Source organism: Geotrypetes seraphini, chromosome 2 (genome assembly GCF_902459505.1).
Source record: "Geotrypetes seraphini chromosome 2, aGeoSer1.1, whole genome shotgun sequence".
NCBI lineage: Eukaryota > Metazoa > Chordata > Amphibia > Gymnophiona > Dermophiidae > Geotrypetes > Geotrypetes seraphini.
In genome coordinates this window covers 505,122,636-505,140,259 of record NC_047085.1, presented here as the reverse complement: position 1 = coordinate 505,140,259, position 17,624 = coordinate 505,122,636, and the positions used below count along the sequence as shown (strand labels likewise).

At 41.2% G+C, this 17,624-nt stretch overlaps 1 protein-coding gene across 4 annotated transcripts in view; it reads left to right on the top strand.

Annotated features, from left to right (window-relative positions):
* LOC117354551 (oocyte zinc finger protein XlCOF6-like) overlaps positions 1 to 17,624 on the top strand; it is a 70,135-nt gene that overhangs the window by 16,009 nt on the left and 36,502 nt on the right. The window contains exon 1 of one of the 4 annotated variants that reach the window (XM_033932269.1): positions 17,402 to 17,565. The exons of 2 other annotated variants lie outside the window; for them this stretch is intronic. In XM_033932269.1, the coding sequence (XP_033788160.1) occupies positions 17,539 to 17,565 (27 nt within the window). In that variant the 5' untranslated portion in view covers positions 17,402 to 17,538. Of the gene's footprint in view, positions 1 to 17,401; positions 17,566 to 17,624 lie in introns of those variants that run through there. One more of the 4 variants, XM_033932271.1, reaches the window with a different exon arrangement.

Here is a 17,624-nt window from a genome sequence, read left to right as displayed (position 1 = left end):
TTGTGTTTTCTCGAAGAATTTTCGAACTCGTCTTAAGTTTCTCATGACTGAGAATGACTTTTGTATTGTTTTATTGATTCGCGGTTGCATGGTGCAGCATCTGTCGATAGTTATTCCTAGCAGTTTTAGGGTGGCTTGTATGGGGTAGTTGATTGCGTTGATTTCAATGTTGGTTATGGTTGGTATTTTGTTGTTTTCAAGGAGGATGAATTTAGTTTTATCTGGGTTCAATTTCAGTTTGTGATCTTTCATCCGGGTTGCTATTGATTTTAGAGTTTGGTATATTGTGTTTGTCATGGAGAGTTCTGGTTGATCGAAGGGTATGAGAATGGTAATGTCATCGGCATAGCTGTAGGAGGTTATGCCTTGTTTGTCCAGGTGAGAGCTGAGGGAGGCTGTATAGAGATTGAAGAGAGTCGGGGATAGAGGGGATCCTTGGGGAACTCCACAGGGGTTTGACCAAGGTTCAGATTTTTGTTTGTCTGATTTTACTCTATAGGTTCTTGATTTAAGGAATCCTTCAAACCATGTGTATACTTTATCTGTGATACCTATTGTATCTAGGATTTGTAGTAGTATGTTATGGTCCACCAAGTCGAATGCAGCGGTCAGGTCTAGTTGTATGAGCATCATTTTTTTCCTGTGCTGAGATGTTGTTTGGCTGTGACCAAGAGAGATCCTAGTAGTGTTTCCGTGCTGAAGTTGTTTCTGAAGCCGGATTGTGTGGGATGGAGTATGTTATGGTTTTCTAGGTAATTGGAGAGGAATTTGGCAACAAGTCCTTCTATTATTTTGACGTAGAATGGAATAGAGGCAATGGGTCTGTAGTTGGCTGTTTAGTCAATCGGTCCTTTGGGGTCTTTGAGGATCGGGGTGATAATGATTTCGCTGAGGTTGGTAGGGTAGTGGCCGTTTATTAGCGAGGTTTGTATCCAGAATCCTTTTCCCTTTCACTCCCACTTTCCAGTGTGAGCTGGGAACACGCGCGATCCCCGTAGCCCCCACCCGCCTGCCCGATCGATCGTAGCTTTTAGCCAGCTCCCTCCCTTCACCTTGTAAGGTTTGTTAGTGGCCCCCACAATGTATGGTTGGTGGGGTCACTTGAGAGGTGCCCTTACAAACGCCAGGTCCCAGGTTCAGTTCCCTCACAGATGATTCACCAGGAAGTAGAATCAAAGAGGCACAGCCAGAGGTGATTGCATAAAGAATATATTATAGAAATAGGCTTACAGAAAAGTAGTATTCATAGGCATTACAACAATTAAGCATTACAATTTATGAGAGAGCAACGCAGTTTCCCTGCCTTACAGAGTTCAGAGGAAAAGAGAGACATAGAAGCCTGAAGTTCTAAGGAGAGGCAGAGAGAGAGAGAAAAAGGGGGATGGGGTGATGGTCCAAGCTTCGTATTCCATAGATAAAGAGAAGGATAGACAGAGAAAGAGGGAGAGCTAGAGCTGCAGATGTGTTGCAGAAAGGAGGCTTTTATTGCTTGGAATCTTATTCTGTGTATAGAAACTATTGTATGTCCCAGTATCTTTCTGTTTAGAATTTGTAAACTGTTTGAAACAATGGTTAATTTAATTGATAAGGAGGGTGTGATACTTGCAGGCATGGTAGATGGTATTAGTCTCTGGCTTCTTTGTCCCATTCAAGCAGCCTATCTTCTTGATAAACAATCCAGCCTGGCTGAATGATTAATGTATGTGAATTCTTGTCAGGAGCACAGAATTCTGCATCCAGAGTCAGATTGATATAATTTCCCATAGGCCTTCGTTGACATTAGTAATGCCAACTAAGAATGCTAGCAATAGCTATGCTGACATCTCCCATACTTTTTTATTTTTATTCTTTGAAATGAGGGAAGCTTGTGGTACCCTCGCTTACCTCCAACAACACGTCTCCTGTCCTGCAGAATCTCCAAGCTATGAAGATAAAAGATAAACAGTTCCCATTATGAGTTCAAACCTCTGTCTTAGGTTGTATAGGCCATCATCTGGGCGGGGATCCCAGTATGCCCATATCTTACCCGTCGTTGAGCGAATGAACGGTGCATAAGGGATGCAGGAAGCTTCCTCAGGCATAAAGGTAACAAGATGTCATGAGAGAGTATCTAAGGATGGGATATGGGATAATATATTATGTCTGACCCTGGTATGGCCATGCCAAATTAAAACCAAATTAGAACCAAATTAGCCAAATTAGCAAGTGTCAGAGAAGATACTGGAAATACATGTATAACTGCCTTAAAAGTTAGAAGGAACTTTGTATGATATGCGTTGTAAAGAAATGTACATGTGTTTCACTTTACAGCAAAGGAAAATCATAATAATACATAGCACAATTTGTACAATAATTAAGATAATGATAGGATGAATTAAAACATTAAATACGTGGTTTGCAGTGAGCGAATAACCAAAGAAAAGTTCCCAAACTGAGACATGAGTGTCTCGTAGCAAATTTTCTACAGTTTATGCAATGTGTCCATTTTCAAAAGTGATAGTATGATTCACTTTTTTGGAGGTTTTAAGTATGGAGTTCAGTAAAGTTCAGCAGCTTGTGGAATGTCTCATTCCCCATACCAAGAGGTAGTGGATGCACAGCATATGAAATAAAGTCTGGAATGTCCATAGAATAGGTTAAATAGGTGGAATTGAACAGGAAACATTGTGTACAGCATGTGTGGAAAAGTCTTTGCAGTCAGGGTGCAGGAAGATGAATTACAGTCTCTTTAAACTGGTGAGATGCACGCTTGGGATGAAACAATGTCTGCACAGGATCTTTAAATGATGTCTGTGCATACAGGAAGGGATACACCGGCTTGAAAAGAGTCCAGATATCATTCAGCAGCTGTACTTCAGTGTGATCCAAATAAGAGATAGAAAACGAGAGAGAAACCATGTTGCCTGTACTGAATGTAGAGAGAGAGAGAAACCAGGTTGCCTGTACTGAATGTGGCAACATGTGACAATATTAATGCATTTACTTGATATAGTTATGGCAAAAGACAGACAATATTCAGGTACTTAAGGTTCTTAATCAGACATTTCAAAAAGATATGTTTTTGTGTGCTGCATATAACTATTATGGCACTTCAGAGAGACCATAATTCTGTACTGAATGTATATATAAAAAAATTATGTCAGAAATGTGTACTGAATCTAATGAGGATCATAGAATAAACACGGTATAAAAAGTGAAACCTTTACTTAAAAATATAACCCCTAACTAAGCTACATTTAGGATATGAAACAATAGATGAAAAGAACATTGTGCAATTGGGTTATTAAAAAAAAAAAAAAAATGGGGGAAAGAGCTCTAGAAATGGCCAATGTTATGTATCCTGGGGTACCCCCTAAACTAAAACAAATAGACAAAAGACAGACCACATGGCACAGACAAAACATAGAACACAAAGTTTTAGGCGTGAAGCTATTCTTCCATCTGTCAAGTGTTCAGGGCTGAATTGAACTCTGCAAATAAACACATTGTTATAGAAAAACACAGCAAAGATGAACACCTGAGTAGTACAAATAATGCATGTCATAACCATCTCATATTCAGAAAAGGCATAAAGCTAATATCTTCTTTGGAACGTCTCTATCTCTGCAGTGATAAAGAGGATCCTTGGAAAACACTAGAAATATCTTTGTGCCAAAACTGGTCTGGGATGGCTATGTATATATCCGAACTGCTGCTAAGAAAAAGAAAAAAACATTTTAAATTGGCAGCATCCTCAAAGTCACTTAAAACAAACTTTGTCCATGTTCCATTCAGGCCAACTTGGACCACATGTCTGCCACCTGGGTCCCACTGCACTCGGAGGAGTGGGTACTGCGGTGCAGAAGTCAGGTGCAGGCTAGATTTGTCTTCTTTTGTCTGCACTGTCGTGTCCTGGCATTCAGAGGCAAGGGGCAAATTCCAAAAATCATTAGTCGTGTCTAAGACAGAGAAAAATGCACATTTAGGGTTAAATTTCACAGTAATGTCAGAGTAAGAGGCAGCCACTGGTACTACAGGCTTTGAAATCTTAGGGCCTGAGAGTGTATAGTGAGTCTAACAGAGCCCTCTGAATTAGCAAATGACCAAGCTGGAGAGCCACATGCTAAAGAGATAGGTCCACTCAGACCCCTCTCCTCCATCTTAGGCACCAGTTCTGTTGCTGGAGGAAGTCCTGGATGCTGTGTTTGTGGTTCAGGATCTTCGGCCTCAAACAAAATTTCTGTGTACCTTTTCCCACAATCTTGTGCCCAAACTGAAACATCTGCAACCTCTGAGTGAGTTATACTACGATCATGCTTCTGCACTAGCATGCTACACTGTGTGGCTAATTGCACAGGAATAACCTCATGAACCAAAGGTTTAGAAGCATTTGGAATTCCTGTACCTAATGCAAGACCAGCCACCTCAACTATTTCTTTGCCTGTATTCTCACTCGTGCTGGCAGTAGTTTCTACAATGTCTTTCATTTGTTCCTTTTGTGGGATAGACACACACTTTGAAGCTTTGTCATTTAGACCCTGAATCTCACAAATTTCCATATTTTCCTGATCTCCAGTAGGAGGCTCTCTATCTGTAAAACTGATTCCAGCCCCTGTATCAATCAAAGTTAATTTATCCTGACCCTCTATGGTAGTATTAACATTGGGGCGGCCGCAAGTGTCCAAAATCAAAGGTGCCACATACCTCAAGCTGAATTCTGAGTCTGACTTCTTTCCCTTATCCTGCATCTCCAAAAGTGAGTCCACAGGAAAGTGATAGGAGTCTGGCTGGGCTGTGAAGGCCTGAGTCACCTTGGCATTCGGACACAGAGAGTCAGGACATCCCTATGGACTAACACTGTTTTTCCGGGCTGTCAAATCACTTTTTACTCTGTCCAATTCTATCTGCATTGTGTGACGATCCTGTTCCCATTTCATTTTCTCTTTTTCTAATTTTTCCTTTTGGTCTCTTGAGTTCATGGAAGGGAATGTAAGTGGAGGAGTTTCTGTAACTACCTCTGCCATGCCCTCTATTTCCTGTGTGTGGTGTTTTATTGTATTGGGGTGCTCCCTCAGAACGCCACCTTCTAGCTTCTGAGACTGAGATAATTTGAGCTGGCTGGGTATTCCACACAGACCCAATCCTGAGCAGTAAAGTGTCAAAAGATGTAGTTTTAGGGTCCTCCGAGAACAACAGAAGGTGTTTAGTAATCTTGGGAGATAATAATTCTAATAGAAATTCTTTATGTTCTCTCAGACTATAATCTGAAGAAATGGGCCAATGTTCATGTTCGTTAAGTACCGTGTTGATTACCCACACTCTATATGCAAACTGCTCTAGTGTATATGTTGGCAGGGATGAAAGAGTTCTAAGTACTTGCAAAGAGGTGCAGCGAAATAGTTGTTCGATGCCCATCTTTACAAATTGGTATGGATGAACAAGAGATCCAAATTTATAATAATGTGGACCCAGGGCTAGGTGTATAAGCTTATCAAAATCTGCATTGTTCCTTTTGTATTTCCCTAGACCCCAGTGAATCAGTATGTCAGTAGCCCATTTGCACCATTCATTTATGTTAAAAGGCATAGGGCCCACTTTTTGTACTATTCTTTCAATGTCACTGTCCTTCATATGTCCCTGCAGCAATATAGTTGCTGGAGCTGTGTCACTTATAGGGGTACTATTGGTATTGCTCTGGCCTGGTAATGAATTTTCCTCACTTTCGTTTGTCAGTTCTTCTTCCTGTTCTACATCTGTAGCTAGTTTACCTTTTCGCTGGCCTGCTACAAAAACGGTTTTCTGACTACAAGGATTATATGGTGAGAGTGACAATGGTGCAGACGGCAGAATCTGTGAGGAGATAGCATTAACCTGTCCCTGTGCGGCACATTTTGACTTTAAATACTTTAATTCTGCCTTGGCCTCTTCTAATTGTTCATTTACAGCTAAAAAGTTATTTGTAGCTTGAACAATTTGGGTTCTTAGCATGGATATATTAATTTGTGCCTCATCCAAGTCTTTGGACAGCTGATGGCACTGAGTGTTCAAGTCAGTGTTTTCTTGTCTTAGGCTAATAACTCCCCTTAATATTCCTTGAATGAAAAGGCATTTTCTTTTATTTGTTTTCTTTCTAAACTCCTGAGAATGAGAAACCATTTGTTTCTGAATATCGTGCCATGTGTGTTCTGGAAAATTACCCTCATATGGACCCCCTTTCTTGTCAAAATATTTGTGTACAATATCTGTGAGTTCTTGAAAATCAAAAGGGTTCATATTTGAGGCTGCAGAAGTCTGCCTTGGTTCGTGGGCCTTGCTCATATATTTATATGGCCTTCTAAATGTCCCTGTCTGTGTGTAGCCTTTGAGATTGAAATGCTCCCACTGATGAAGGAGGGAGACTTTAGTTAATAAGTAGAAAATCGAGGTAAAGCGTGTTAGGCAAGAGTCATTGGCATAAATAATACACTTATGCCCACACTTGCCCACACTGGTTACTACCTGAAATTTACAGGCAGAAGTTTAGCAGGAAAAAATATAAGAAGTCTGTTAGAAGAGCAGAAGTGTCAGCTGCCAGTTCCAGTCCAGTGTGCACTGGGCCTTTCACCAGGGCAGAGACTGACAAGAAATAGAATTAAAAGCACAAGGTAAAAAAGTAAAAGTTATTAGTACAGATGTGGCGTGTCTTAATTGAGTGACTGTTTTAATTTTGGACCATGCTTTTCTTCAGAGCAGCTCAAATATTCTTACATGCAACACCCTAGCAAGCTTATAATAGCAAATCATATAATGCAAACTGGCACAGGTAAACTACAAAGCCTTTTGATAGTAAAATCTCACCAAATATAAAACCCAAAATATTACTGGAACTTTTCACAAATGTGTCATCCAGTCTAAAACAATTTAAGGGTTCCAGAAGGTCTTTTGATTTCTATCTCACTCTGTCTAACAATCAAAAATAAAAAGTCTATTGATAAGTAAAATCTCACCAAGTATAAAACCCAAAATATTACTGGAACTTTTCACCAGTATATCATCCAGTCTAACATACAATCAATCTAAAGGTTTTCCAAGGTCTTTTGATTTCTATCTCACTCTGTCTATACTGCACAAGGTCTTTTGAGTGGAAAATACCATCTCTCACCTTGTTTTAGACAGCCAATAACCCTATTGCACAGTGCATACAAGGAAAAAAATTGAATTCTACTTACCCAAATGAAATCATCAGGAAGGACCGAGATGAGCCCCCAAAATGTAAGGATTGTTAGTGGCCCCCACAATATATGGTTGGTGGGGTCACTTGAGAGGCGCCCTTACACACGCCAGGTCCCAGGTTCAGTTCCCTCACTGAAGATTCACCAGGAAGTAGAATCAAAAAGGCACAGCCAGAGGCGATTGCATAAAGAATATATTATAGAAATAGTCTTACAGAAAAGCAATATTTATAAGCATTACAATTAATGAGAGAGCAAAGCAGTTTCCCTGCCTTCAGAGTCCAGAAGGAAATGTGAAGTTCCAGGGAAAAGCAGAGAGAGAGAAAAGGGGGATGGGGTGATGCTTCGTGTTCCATAGATAAAGAAAAGGATAGACAGAGAGATAGAGAAAGAGAGAGCTCCAGATGTGTTGCAGAAAGGAGGCTTTTATAGCTTGGAATCTTATTCTGTGTATAGAAACTATTGTATGTTGAATTCTGCATCCAGAGTCAGATAATTTCCCATAGGCCTTTGCTGACATTAGTTATGCCAACTGAAAATGCTGTTTGCTAGCAATAGCTATGCTGACAGGGGGATAGAGATACTGGATAGAAGGGTAGTTAGAAAGAGAAAGGGCTGGTGGGGAAGGAGGGAGAGATGCTGTATGACAGGGTAGTTGAGAAAAGGAGAGATGGAGGATCTGGGCAAGAGACCCTGGCAAGCAAGTTATCAGAAGAAGATTGTTGCAGAGCCTGGGACCAACATGATTTGAAAAATGACCAGACAACAAAAGGTAAAAAAAAAAAATAATTTTATTTTCTGTTTTGTGATTATAATGTGTCAGATTTGAAATTTGTATCCTGCCAGAGCTGAGCTAGGATTTAACAGAGAGAGGAAAAGTCTTTTTTGTTTGTTTATACCACAGCACCAGTGTGGGTAGGAGAGGGCAAAGAGGGTGAAGAGGCTATAAAATAAACTCACCAGGATGTTTGGAAAAAACACCCAATTGTGCAGGAAAATCGAATCGAATCAAAAAATCGATTCAATCGAATCAAAATATTTTTTCCTGAATTGGACAGCACTACCCATTACCACAACCTTTGGTGAAATATAAACTGTCGCCTAATCCTGTCTGGCATGGTCCTGCTCCCTTGATAACCTGGGGATGGGGTTATGCGGCTGTTTTAACTCCTACAGGTCCTGTCTGGGTGCCGAGCCATTGCTGACACTCCTCCTGTTCCTATCTCAGAAACTACAGAAGAAGGGAATGTCCTGGCATCAGCATCTGCAGAACCCCATTCCTGAATTTGATTTTATCGTATGACCTCAACAAGTTCCCATACCACAACAAAACGACTGGAAAAGAAAGCGTTATTCTAAGACTGATCCTGTGACTTGGGGACATATTAAAAGCTTAAGTGACCAAGCCGTTCTCACCTTGAGACAAACTGAAAAAGAAATGTTTCCTGAAAAATTCACGGCTGCTATATTTGCACAATTAACATATAACTCTTTAATGATTGTTATTTACTTGTTAACTTTTCTTAGTCTTCCTCTTCCTTCTGCTGGGGAATCACGGGAGCAAAGAATGCAATATAACATTTGGGAAAAAAATAGCAGATATCTCAGGAAACTACAATTTCTGCTTACAACAAAGCATTGATGCACACAGTTTGTTAGGTTCGTGTTTAATTCCGGTATGTAAAGCGCCGGGGGAATAGGAAATATTTCCCAACTAACCAATTGAATGACTGAAGATGAAGTATCCTATACCATGTTTACATCGTGGGGAAAAGTAGCCCGAAAATTACCCTGGAATACCATGACCATTTATACCCCCATTGTAGCAAATCATAAAAATCTGTCATGTGCTAGGATAAAAAATTGCGCTAGAAATTGCATTAACAGTGGACTAGCTCTGTGGAACTGTTCGCATTTTGTAAATATTTCATATATTAATGCTCATCTTGTCCTTCCTTCGGGATGGTTTTGGACATGTGGAAAGCTGGAATTATATTCCAGCTAATTTATCACACAACATACAATGCTGCCTTAATAGATTAGTGTCACCTAGAGAGGTTCTAAAGTAACTTGACCCACAGACCTCAGAAATGCCTAGGGGTATGTTCTATTATTTTTAGAGAACATACGGACCAAAAACGGCACCCATAGTCGTCATAGGTCACTATATTATTATTTAAGTTTTTATTAGTTTAGTAGCTTATATAGATATTTTAGATATCAAAAAATACTCATCTTTAACTTTCATCTACGCGGGTGGGGGTAGGCACTCCGACATAGACTATGTTTCGCCCCAACGGGCTGTATCAAGGAATCCCCCTTATATCTGGCGACTCATGCTTCCCGCTATAGGTTTCTGATTTAAAATTCTATAGCGGGAAGCATGAGTCGCCAGATATAAGGGGGATTCCTTGATACAGCCCGTTGGGGCGAAACATAGTCTATGTCGGAGTGCCTACCCCCACCCGCGTAGATGAAAGTTAAAGATGAGTATTTTTTGATATCTAAAATATCTATATAAGCTACTAAACTAATAAAAACTTAAATAATAATATAGTGACCTATGACGACTATGGGTGCCGTTTTTGGTCCGTATGTTCTCTAAAGATAATAGAACATACCCCTAGGCATTTCTGAGGTCTGTGGGTCAAGTTACTTTAGAACCTCTCTAGGTGATACTTTATTCTTTGAATTTTTTGGAGAGGTTTCAAATATAGGAGCCTGATATAACTGATTTGTATTAATAGATTAGTAGCAGCCTTGGTAAATAAAATGCAATTGATTAATCCCAGGATTACTAAAGAAAAACGCTCTGTCTCTATAACCTCTGATAGTTATGTCTTAAATGACCAGTGTGATAGTAATGTCGACTTGCTATCAAAAGCAGAATATGTCTCCTTGGCAATTTCTTTAGTTGGAGTACCTGGATTATATAATCATAAAACTGTAGCTCAATTGGCCTGTGCATTGGCGAAAAACATCAATCATACCTCACACACCCATAGCTTGTTAAATCAAGAACAAAATGAAATACGGGCAGCTGTGTTAGACAACAGAGCAGCCATAGATTATCTCTTTTTATTACATCATCACAGTTGTGACACCATTAAAAATATGCGCTGCTTTAATCTAACCGATAACAGCAACAGTATAAAAGAACAAATTCAGCAACTGCATAATTTGGCCTCTAATATGCGTCAAGATATCTTACCACAGTGGTGGAATGCTTTATGGTCCTGGCTACCATCTGGCCAATGGATCCGTGTCATTTTGCAGTATCTACTCATTGGGATCGGTCTCTTGATTACTCTCTGTTGTTTTGTTCAATGCCTGCCTTCTTTGTTTGCCTTATGAATAAGTGCATGTCATGGTTGATACCGCAAATGATCCCGATCAGATTTGCCTTACCTCTATAAAGCCCTTAAAAATAGTAAGGAAAGAGGAGATGAAGAGACACCATTCTGAAACAGGATAATGACAGAGACTTTCAAGATCATGAAAGGCATAGAGAAGGTAGACAGGGACAGATTCTTCAGCCTATTGGGAATCACAAGAACAAGGGGGCACTCGGAGAAATTGAAAGGGGACCGGTTCAGAACAAATGCTAGGAAGTTATTTTTCACTCAGATGGTGTTGGGCATCTGGAATGCGCTTCCGGAGGTTGTGATAGGACAGAGTACACTAAGGGGTTTCAAAGCAGGATTGGATAAATTCCTGAAGGATACGGGGATTGATGGGGTACAGATAGAGGTAGAGATAGGATTATGAAAGGGTATAGATAGAAGGATAAAGGGGATTAAATGGTTTTAGACAAGAATCACCTTACAAGTCATGGACCTGATGGGCCGCCGCGGGAGCGGACTGCTTGGCGCAATGGACCTCTGGTCTGACCCAGCGGAAGCAACTTCTTATGTTCTTAGTACACTGACATTACAAGCCCTGTGAAAGAATGCTGAATCATTCCCTCTTTCCCCCTTACTTGTCACAAATTAACCCTTATCTTATTTAAGTAGTCCTTATTTGGAAAAGGACATCAGCTGACAGGCATTGACTACGTGCAAAAACACAGGTATTAAAGACGTGCAGAAACACAGGCATTGTCTAAGTGCTGAGTTGAGGGTGACACGATGTAAATGCATGTGACTTTGTATCCACCAATCATTAGTTATGTAATCAAGGGAAGCTTAATAAAAGGGGCTCGGAGCTTGCCACAGCAATGCCTCCTCCTGACTCGCATCCTTCGTGTGCTGTGTTTCATCCCTACAGATCATCTCAGATATAATTCTATTTTGAATCCATTGAGCAGCTTGGAGTAGATTGTTGAAATTTTGGGAGCATCATCCGAGTATAACAGATTTTTTTTACCTATTCAAGGAAATGGTGATTTTAACCCGGGAATGACTAATGCGATTTTTAAATCTTGGGGAAATAAGGGGGGTTCGTTTTATTACACAGATTATGGATGAGATGGGGGAAAGATAAAGAGGTTTCCAGAACTTTCCTTAAAAGTAGGAAGTGGACTAGGGTCATTAGATGGATATATGCAATTAGAACATTAGGGAAAATTTTATAAGAAGCGCCCAAAAGTTAGGCGCCTATATAGGCAATATTCAGCGTGATTCAAGTAAAATTGGGTGCTGTTGAGTGAATCACGCTGAGTGGCAGCTATTTGGGCACCTATTTGGAGGCGCCCATTAAATAGGCCAGCTCTAGGGACACTTAAAAGTTAGGCGCCCAGCTGAGCGCTTAAGAACAGTGATTCTGTAAGAAGGCACCTGACACATAGCCACGCCCATGCCGGACATGCATAACACCTATTGTTTTAAAGGCCGCCTACATTTTTAGAGGCGCCTTGTTACAGAATCGCATTTTTTTTGATAGGCGCCTATGTTTCAATCAGTGCTGATTAAAAAGCTTCATTGGGCTTGTTATTCAATTTAGATGGGCGTGGAGACTGAGAGGGGACATGATAGAAACTTATAAAATCATGAAGGGCATAGAGAAGGTGGAGAGGGACAGATTCTTTAGACTAGCAGGGACAACTAAAACTAGAGGTCATTCAGAAAAACTGAGAGGAGACAGATTCATAACGAATGCAAGGAAGTTCTTCTTCACTCAGCGGGTGGTGGATATCTGGAACGCGCTTCCCGGAGAGGTGATAAGACAGAGTACAATTCTGGGGTTCAAAAAGGGACTGGATGACTTCCTGGAAGCGAAGGGGATAACAGGGTACAGATAGAGGCTTACCTTACAGGACATTGAGCGAATAGGGTTTGGATAAGAAAAGAAGAGACTTCAAATAATTAAAAACACCGCAATAAAATTAATCCATAAAGCAAAAAAATACGACCATGTAACTCCTTTACTGATTAAATCCCATTGGTTGCCTATTAATCACCGAATCACCTTTAAAATAGCACTCTTAGTCTTTAAAGCTCTGTTATTTAATGAACCACAATTCATTTCCAGAATGATTATTCCTCATCATTCTCCCCGATCTCTTCGGTCACTATCTCAAGAACTATTGTCGGTCCCCTCTTTGAAAATAGTGGGTACAAGAAGAAATGAGATGTTTTCCGTTTTAGCTCCTGAAACTTGGAACGCTCTGCCACTCTATATTAGAAATGAAAAGGACCTCATCTCATTTAAAAAACTCTTAAAATCCTTTTTATTCAATGATTTTATTAATCCTTTTATTAACTAATGATCTAATTATTTATAAAATGCTTTTTTGCCCCGTCCTTAAATGTTTTTTACCCTTTTTGTCTCTTCCTTCTTAGATTAAGAAAATTGTAACTTTGCCCTCTCTTTCCTAGTGTATCTAGTTAGTCATGAACCTCTTAAATTTTAATAATGTTTGTTATATATATATTATTGTTTTTAAAATGTGTTAAAATTTGTTTTAGGACTGTTTGTTCACTCATTAGATGTTTTAAACTGTACATCGCTTAGAAAACTCTGTTTATAGGCGATTTATCAAATAAAATTGAACTTGAACTTGTTAGGTAGGGAACACTTTCAGGTCATGGACCTGGGGGGCCGCCGCGGGAGCGGACTGCCGGGCACGATGGACCCCTGGTCTGACCCGGCAGAGGCAATGCTTATGTTCTTATGCCTCTGAAATAGGTGCCTAACTTTAGGCGCTGGTTACAGAATTTGGGCCATTATGTTAGTCAAATGCGAAAATGAGGTCTCTCTTGTGGTGTTCGTGAAAGGCTTCTTGATTTTTTTTAATCAATGTAAGGATGTCCTAATCTCGGTATCTTTGTTACATAAATGGTGGTGGAGTTTCATTCCCAATAGAACTTATGAGACTATTTTACAAAAATGGTGTGATGAGTTAGGGATTCAAATTTCACTGGAAGATTTTAGTCAAGCTATCCATCGATTGCCTAAAATTATTAAGGGCTATGTTCAGGGCAGGATGAATTCTTCAAGGGCCCCTAGGCACACAAGTATACTAGGGCCCCCTAGCCCCGCCCACACCCCACCCATATGGATAACAACTGGATAAAAACTAAAGGAAAGTATGAATCCAATTAAAACAAAGTACAAAAATAAAGTTAAAAGCATTTATATGATAATGATGAACTGAAAGGCAAAAAAATGAAGAATGTGTGTATTGTAAGTGTCAGAAAAGCCTGTGGGGAAAAGGACAGAGCTATAGAGGGACAACAGAGAGACTCCAAGGAAATATGGGAATCCTAGGAAGGTCACATTGAAAACTCTGAATAAAAAGGGGTGCTGGAGACGTTGCCAACATAATAGAGTTTTTACAGAGACACATGGGAAATACAACATCTGGGAAGGAAAAAATAATCAATAAAAGGAAGAGACGGGAACCCAATTTGCAGCATTGTGAAAAAAGAAAGTTGCCGGGCAATGAAAATTAAATGAGGTAGAGGCATGTACCATAGGTCCGTTTTGTGCAATGTCAGGATAAAACTAAAAGTGGGAAGGAGAGGGAGTTAAAGCTGCTAGTGCGCCGCGGGAAAGCCTAGAGGAAACCCACAGAAGGGAAAAAAGAACATGTGAGGAAGAAGCACCCACCGCTTCAGAGAGATATGGGGTGAAGTTCTAAAAGACACCCCAACCACTCAGAAAGTCAATCCCAATACAGTCAGGGAATCAACGTTGAAGGCTGAATACAGCTTAATGATTGCAAAGCCTTCCCATACTGGGGCAATACCGACACCGGTAACTTCAACGACAACTGGCGTTGCGTTATAGAAGTCGGCAAAAGTAGAGGAGACTCCTGTGAAAATGCTGCTGGTACCAACAACTCAACCGGATCAACACGAAAAGAGACGGTGTCGATATAGCTGATGACCCAAACAACTGGAAACACAGTTGAATATGTCAATGCTGAGAAAAAAGCTTCGACATAGGTGTCGACGTGGACATCAACATGGATCATAGATGTTGATATCGACATGGACGTCAACAACAGTCATAGAGTTCGACACCGATCTTAGATGTCAACACCCATCATAAAAGGCGACATCGACACAGGAGTAAACAGCTACAGTGAACATGCCAATACCAACAGAAGTCGTGGACATGAAAGAAACACTGCTGAAAAGAAAGCATCAGTACCAATGAATGCAACGCCGGTACCATCGTGCTACACTCCAGAGATGAAAATGCCGTTATCAAAGTACACATCACTAAAGGAGCAGAAAGAAATGACACCAGTACCATTGGTGCATGACCGGTACCATTGGTGGCACTCCAGAGGAAAAAGAAAGAACACCGGTACCTTTGGTCCATGACCGGTACCATTGGTGTCATTCCGGAACAAAAAGAAAAGAACACCGGTATCCTTAGCCCATGACCGGTACCATCAGTGTCGCTGCACGCTTCCAAGATGAACATGCCCATATCAAGGCAGTCATCGACATTGAAGCGGAGCCAAATATGGGCCTGAAAAGAGGTCGGCAGGACTGGACTCACTGCCACAATGACCAAGGTCGGCAGGATTAGACTCACTGCAACAATGACCTGAAGCCCAAGGAAGAAATAGCACCAACTTACCTAGAGTAGGATCGGGCCCATTAAAGTCGGTGCGGACTGGAGGAGTGGTGCTGGAAGTACACTGAACACCGGATCACTGATGCCGGCTGGTGCTGGATCCCTGGTGGCACTGACGGAAAACTGCGCTGAAGAGGAAAAAAGCAAGGGAAGAAAAAAAATCGGCAAGGCCGAGGTCCCAACATCATCAAAATTACAGAAGGAAGTCAGTGAAGACAAGTTCCACAACAAAACAACCGCGTGGAAGAAAAATGAGCAGGAAAAACCTGCACAGAACAAGAGCTATGAAGCGGGGAGAAAACAATATTGTGATCCATAAGGCCCCACCAGGCTAAACCAACAATGGTAAAGAAACAAAAAAAATAAACTATAAAAGTTCAGTAGTTTTTTTATTATTATTGATTTGTAACTATAAAAGAAAAGAAGAAACTGACTAAAAAGTCAGAAATCCGTGAGAGCGGGAAGACAGCGAAAGAAAAAATTTCAACAGCTGTTGAAAATGCAACTTCTTAGCTCCGCGGAAACTAAGAAACTGAGGGACCGCGGACCTACGTCGGGTGGGAAGGCACTCGTGCATGCGCAGTGCGGGTAAGCCAGAACTTTCTAAGTTCTTAGAGTGCAATTCACTCTAAAGTGTCTGTACCAGGGCTCCGTCGGTGCCGTCACCCATCAGTGAGAATATGCTGCCTGCTTGTCCTGGGATAATACTAGGCACCTATAAACCAAGAAAAAAATTGGACAACACTTAAATTCTCCTGGAGAAAAAGTTATAATATTAGGCACACAGATCCAGCACCCAATCCCCTCCCGTTCCCACCCACACATCCCCAGCCCCAGATTCATAGTCAAAGCAGTGGGCTTAGACTCCGATAGCCACTGCCGAAGAATGAAAAACCCACCCCTATCATCCCCACGCTAAAGAACTGAGACCAGAAAATGAAAAGGCAAACCAATAGAACAACAGACAAGAAAAAAAAAAAGAAAGATAAATCAAGAAATTATAATATTCCTCTCACGCACCCCGGAGGGTCAAGACACCTAAATAGGGAATTTTCGAATATAAAATTTAGATGTTTAACGGTTTCAAAAATGGCCATTTCCCCGCCAAAGTCGGATTTAGACGCACAATCCAAAATGCCCCTCCATATGTACAAAGTAGTAACATAGTAGATCAAGGCAGATAAAGACCTGAACGATGTTGTTGGTTTCAGTGCGTTGATCTTGCTCCACAGACTCCGGAAAAAGGAAGATGAATTGAGACATCCGGGTTTTTACTTCCATTGCTTTCTATCTGTCCTCATTGCGTCCATTAGAAGTAAAACCCGGATGTCTCAATCAGTCCTCCTTTTTCTGGAGCCATATGGTAATCCTACATCAGGGGTAGGCAATTCCAGTCCTCGAGAGCCACAGGCAGGTCAGATTTTCAGGATATCCACAATAAATATGCATGAGATAGATTTGCATCTCAAGGAGGCACTGCATGCAAATCCATCTCATACATATTCATTATGGATATGCTGAAACCCTGACCTGCCTGTGGCTCTCGAGGACCGGATTTGCCTACCCCTGCCCTACACTGACCTGATCCAGCAACAAGTGTCTGGCAAAGAGTTAATCTGAAATGTTACAAGTCCTAGTGCAGGGGTCTCAAAGTCCCTCCTTGAGGGCCGCAATCCAGTCGGGTTTTCAGGATTTCCCCAATGAATATGCATGAGATCTATGTGCATGTACTGCTTTCAATGCATATTCATTGGAGAAATCCTGAAAACCTGACTGGATTGCGGCCCTCAAGGAGGGACTTTGAGATCCCTGTCCTAGTGTAACCCAAGAATCCAGGTGGTTGGGTTGGTCTGACAGGCCACAATGGTCGAACTAAACAGCAACAGGGTCTAAACTAAAGCTGCTGTTCCTCCTCCTTTCCCCAAGAGCATCCAGAGTTTTCCCTTCTTATTTTCTTTTTATTTTCTTAATTATTGGGTAATGAATATCTCTGACTGTCTGCTCCTTCTCTTCTGTTCTTTTTTTTCCTTTCTTTGCTCTGTCTCCAGCCTCTTCTCTATCTCCAAACAGAATTGTGTTTCCTTTGAATAAAATTACAGTAGTGTCCTGCATACCAGTAGAACTACATTTCCCAGCATCCATCCTCAGCTGCAAGCTCCCCCTCCCTGTGACATCACCTCCTTGTGGAAGGGGTGGTGATTGTTGTACTATACTGTATGGTGCTGAGGCCCAGCAAAGCACAAAGCTGTGCTCAGGGAGCCCTGCAAGGAGGGAGAGAGACAGAGCTGGATCTGGGGCTGTGGAGAAGGGCGGAATAATGGCTGCAGGACTTTCTGCTCAGCAGGTAGGAGATTGGCAGGAAGTGGGCAGCAGGGCATGCAATGCCAGACAATGCCATCCAGC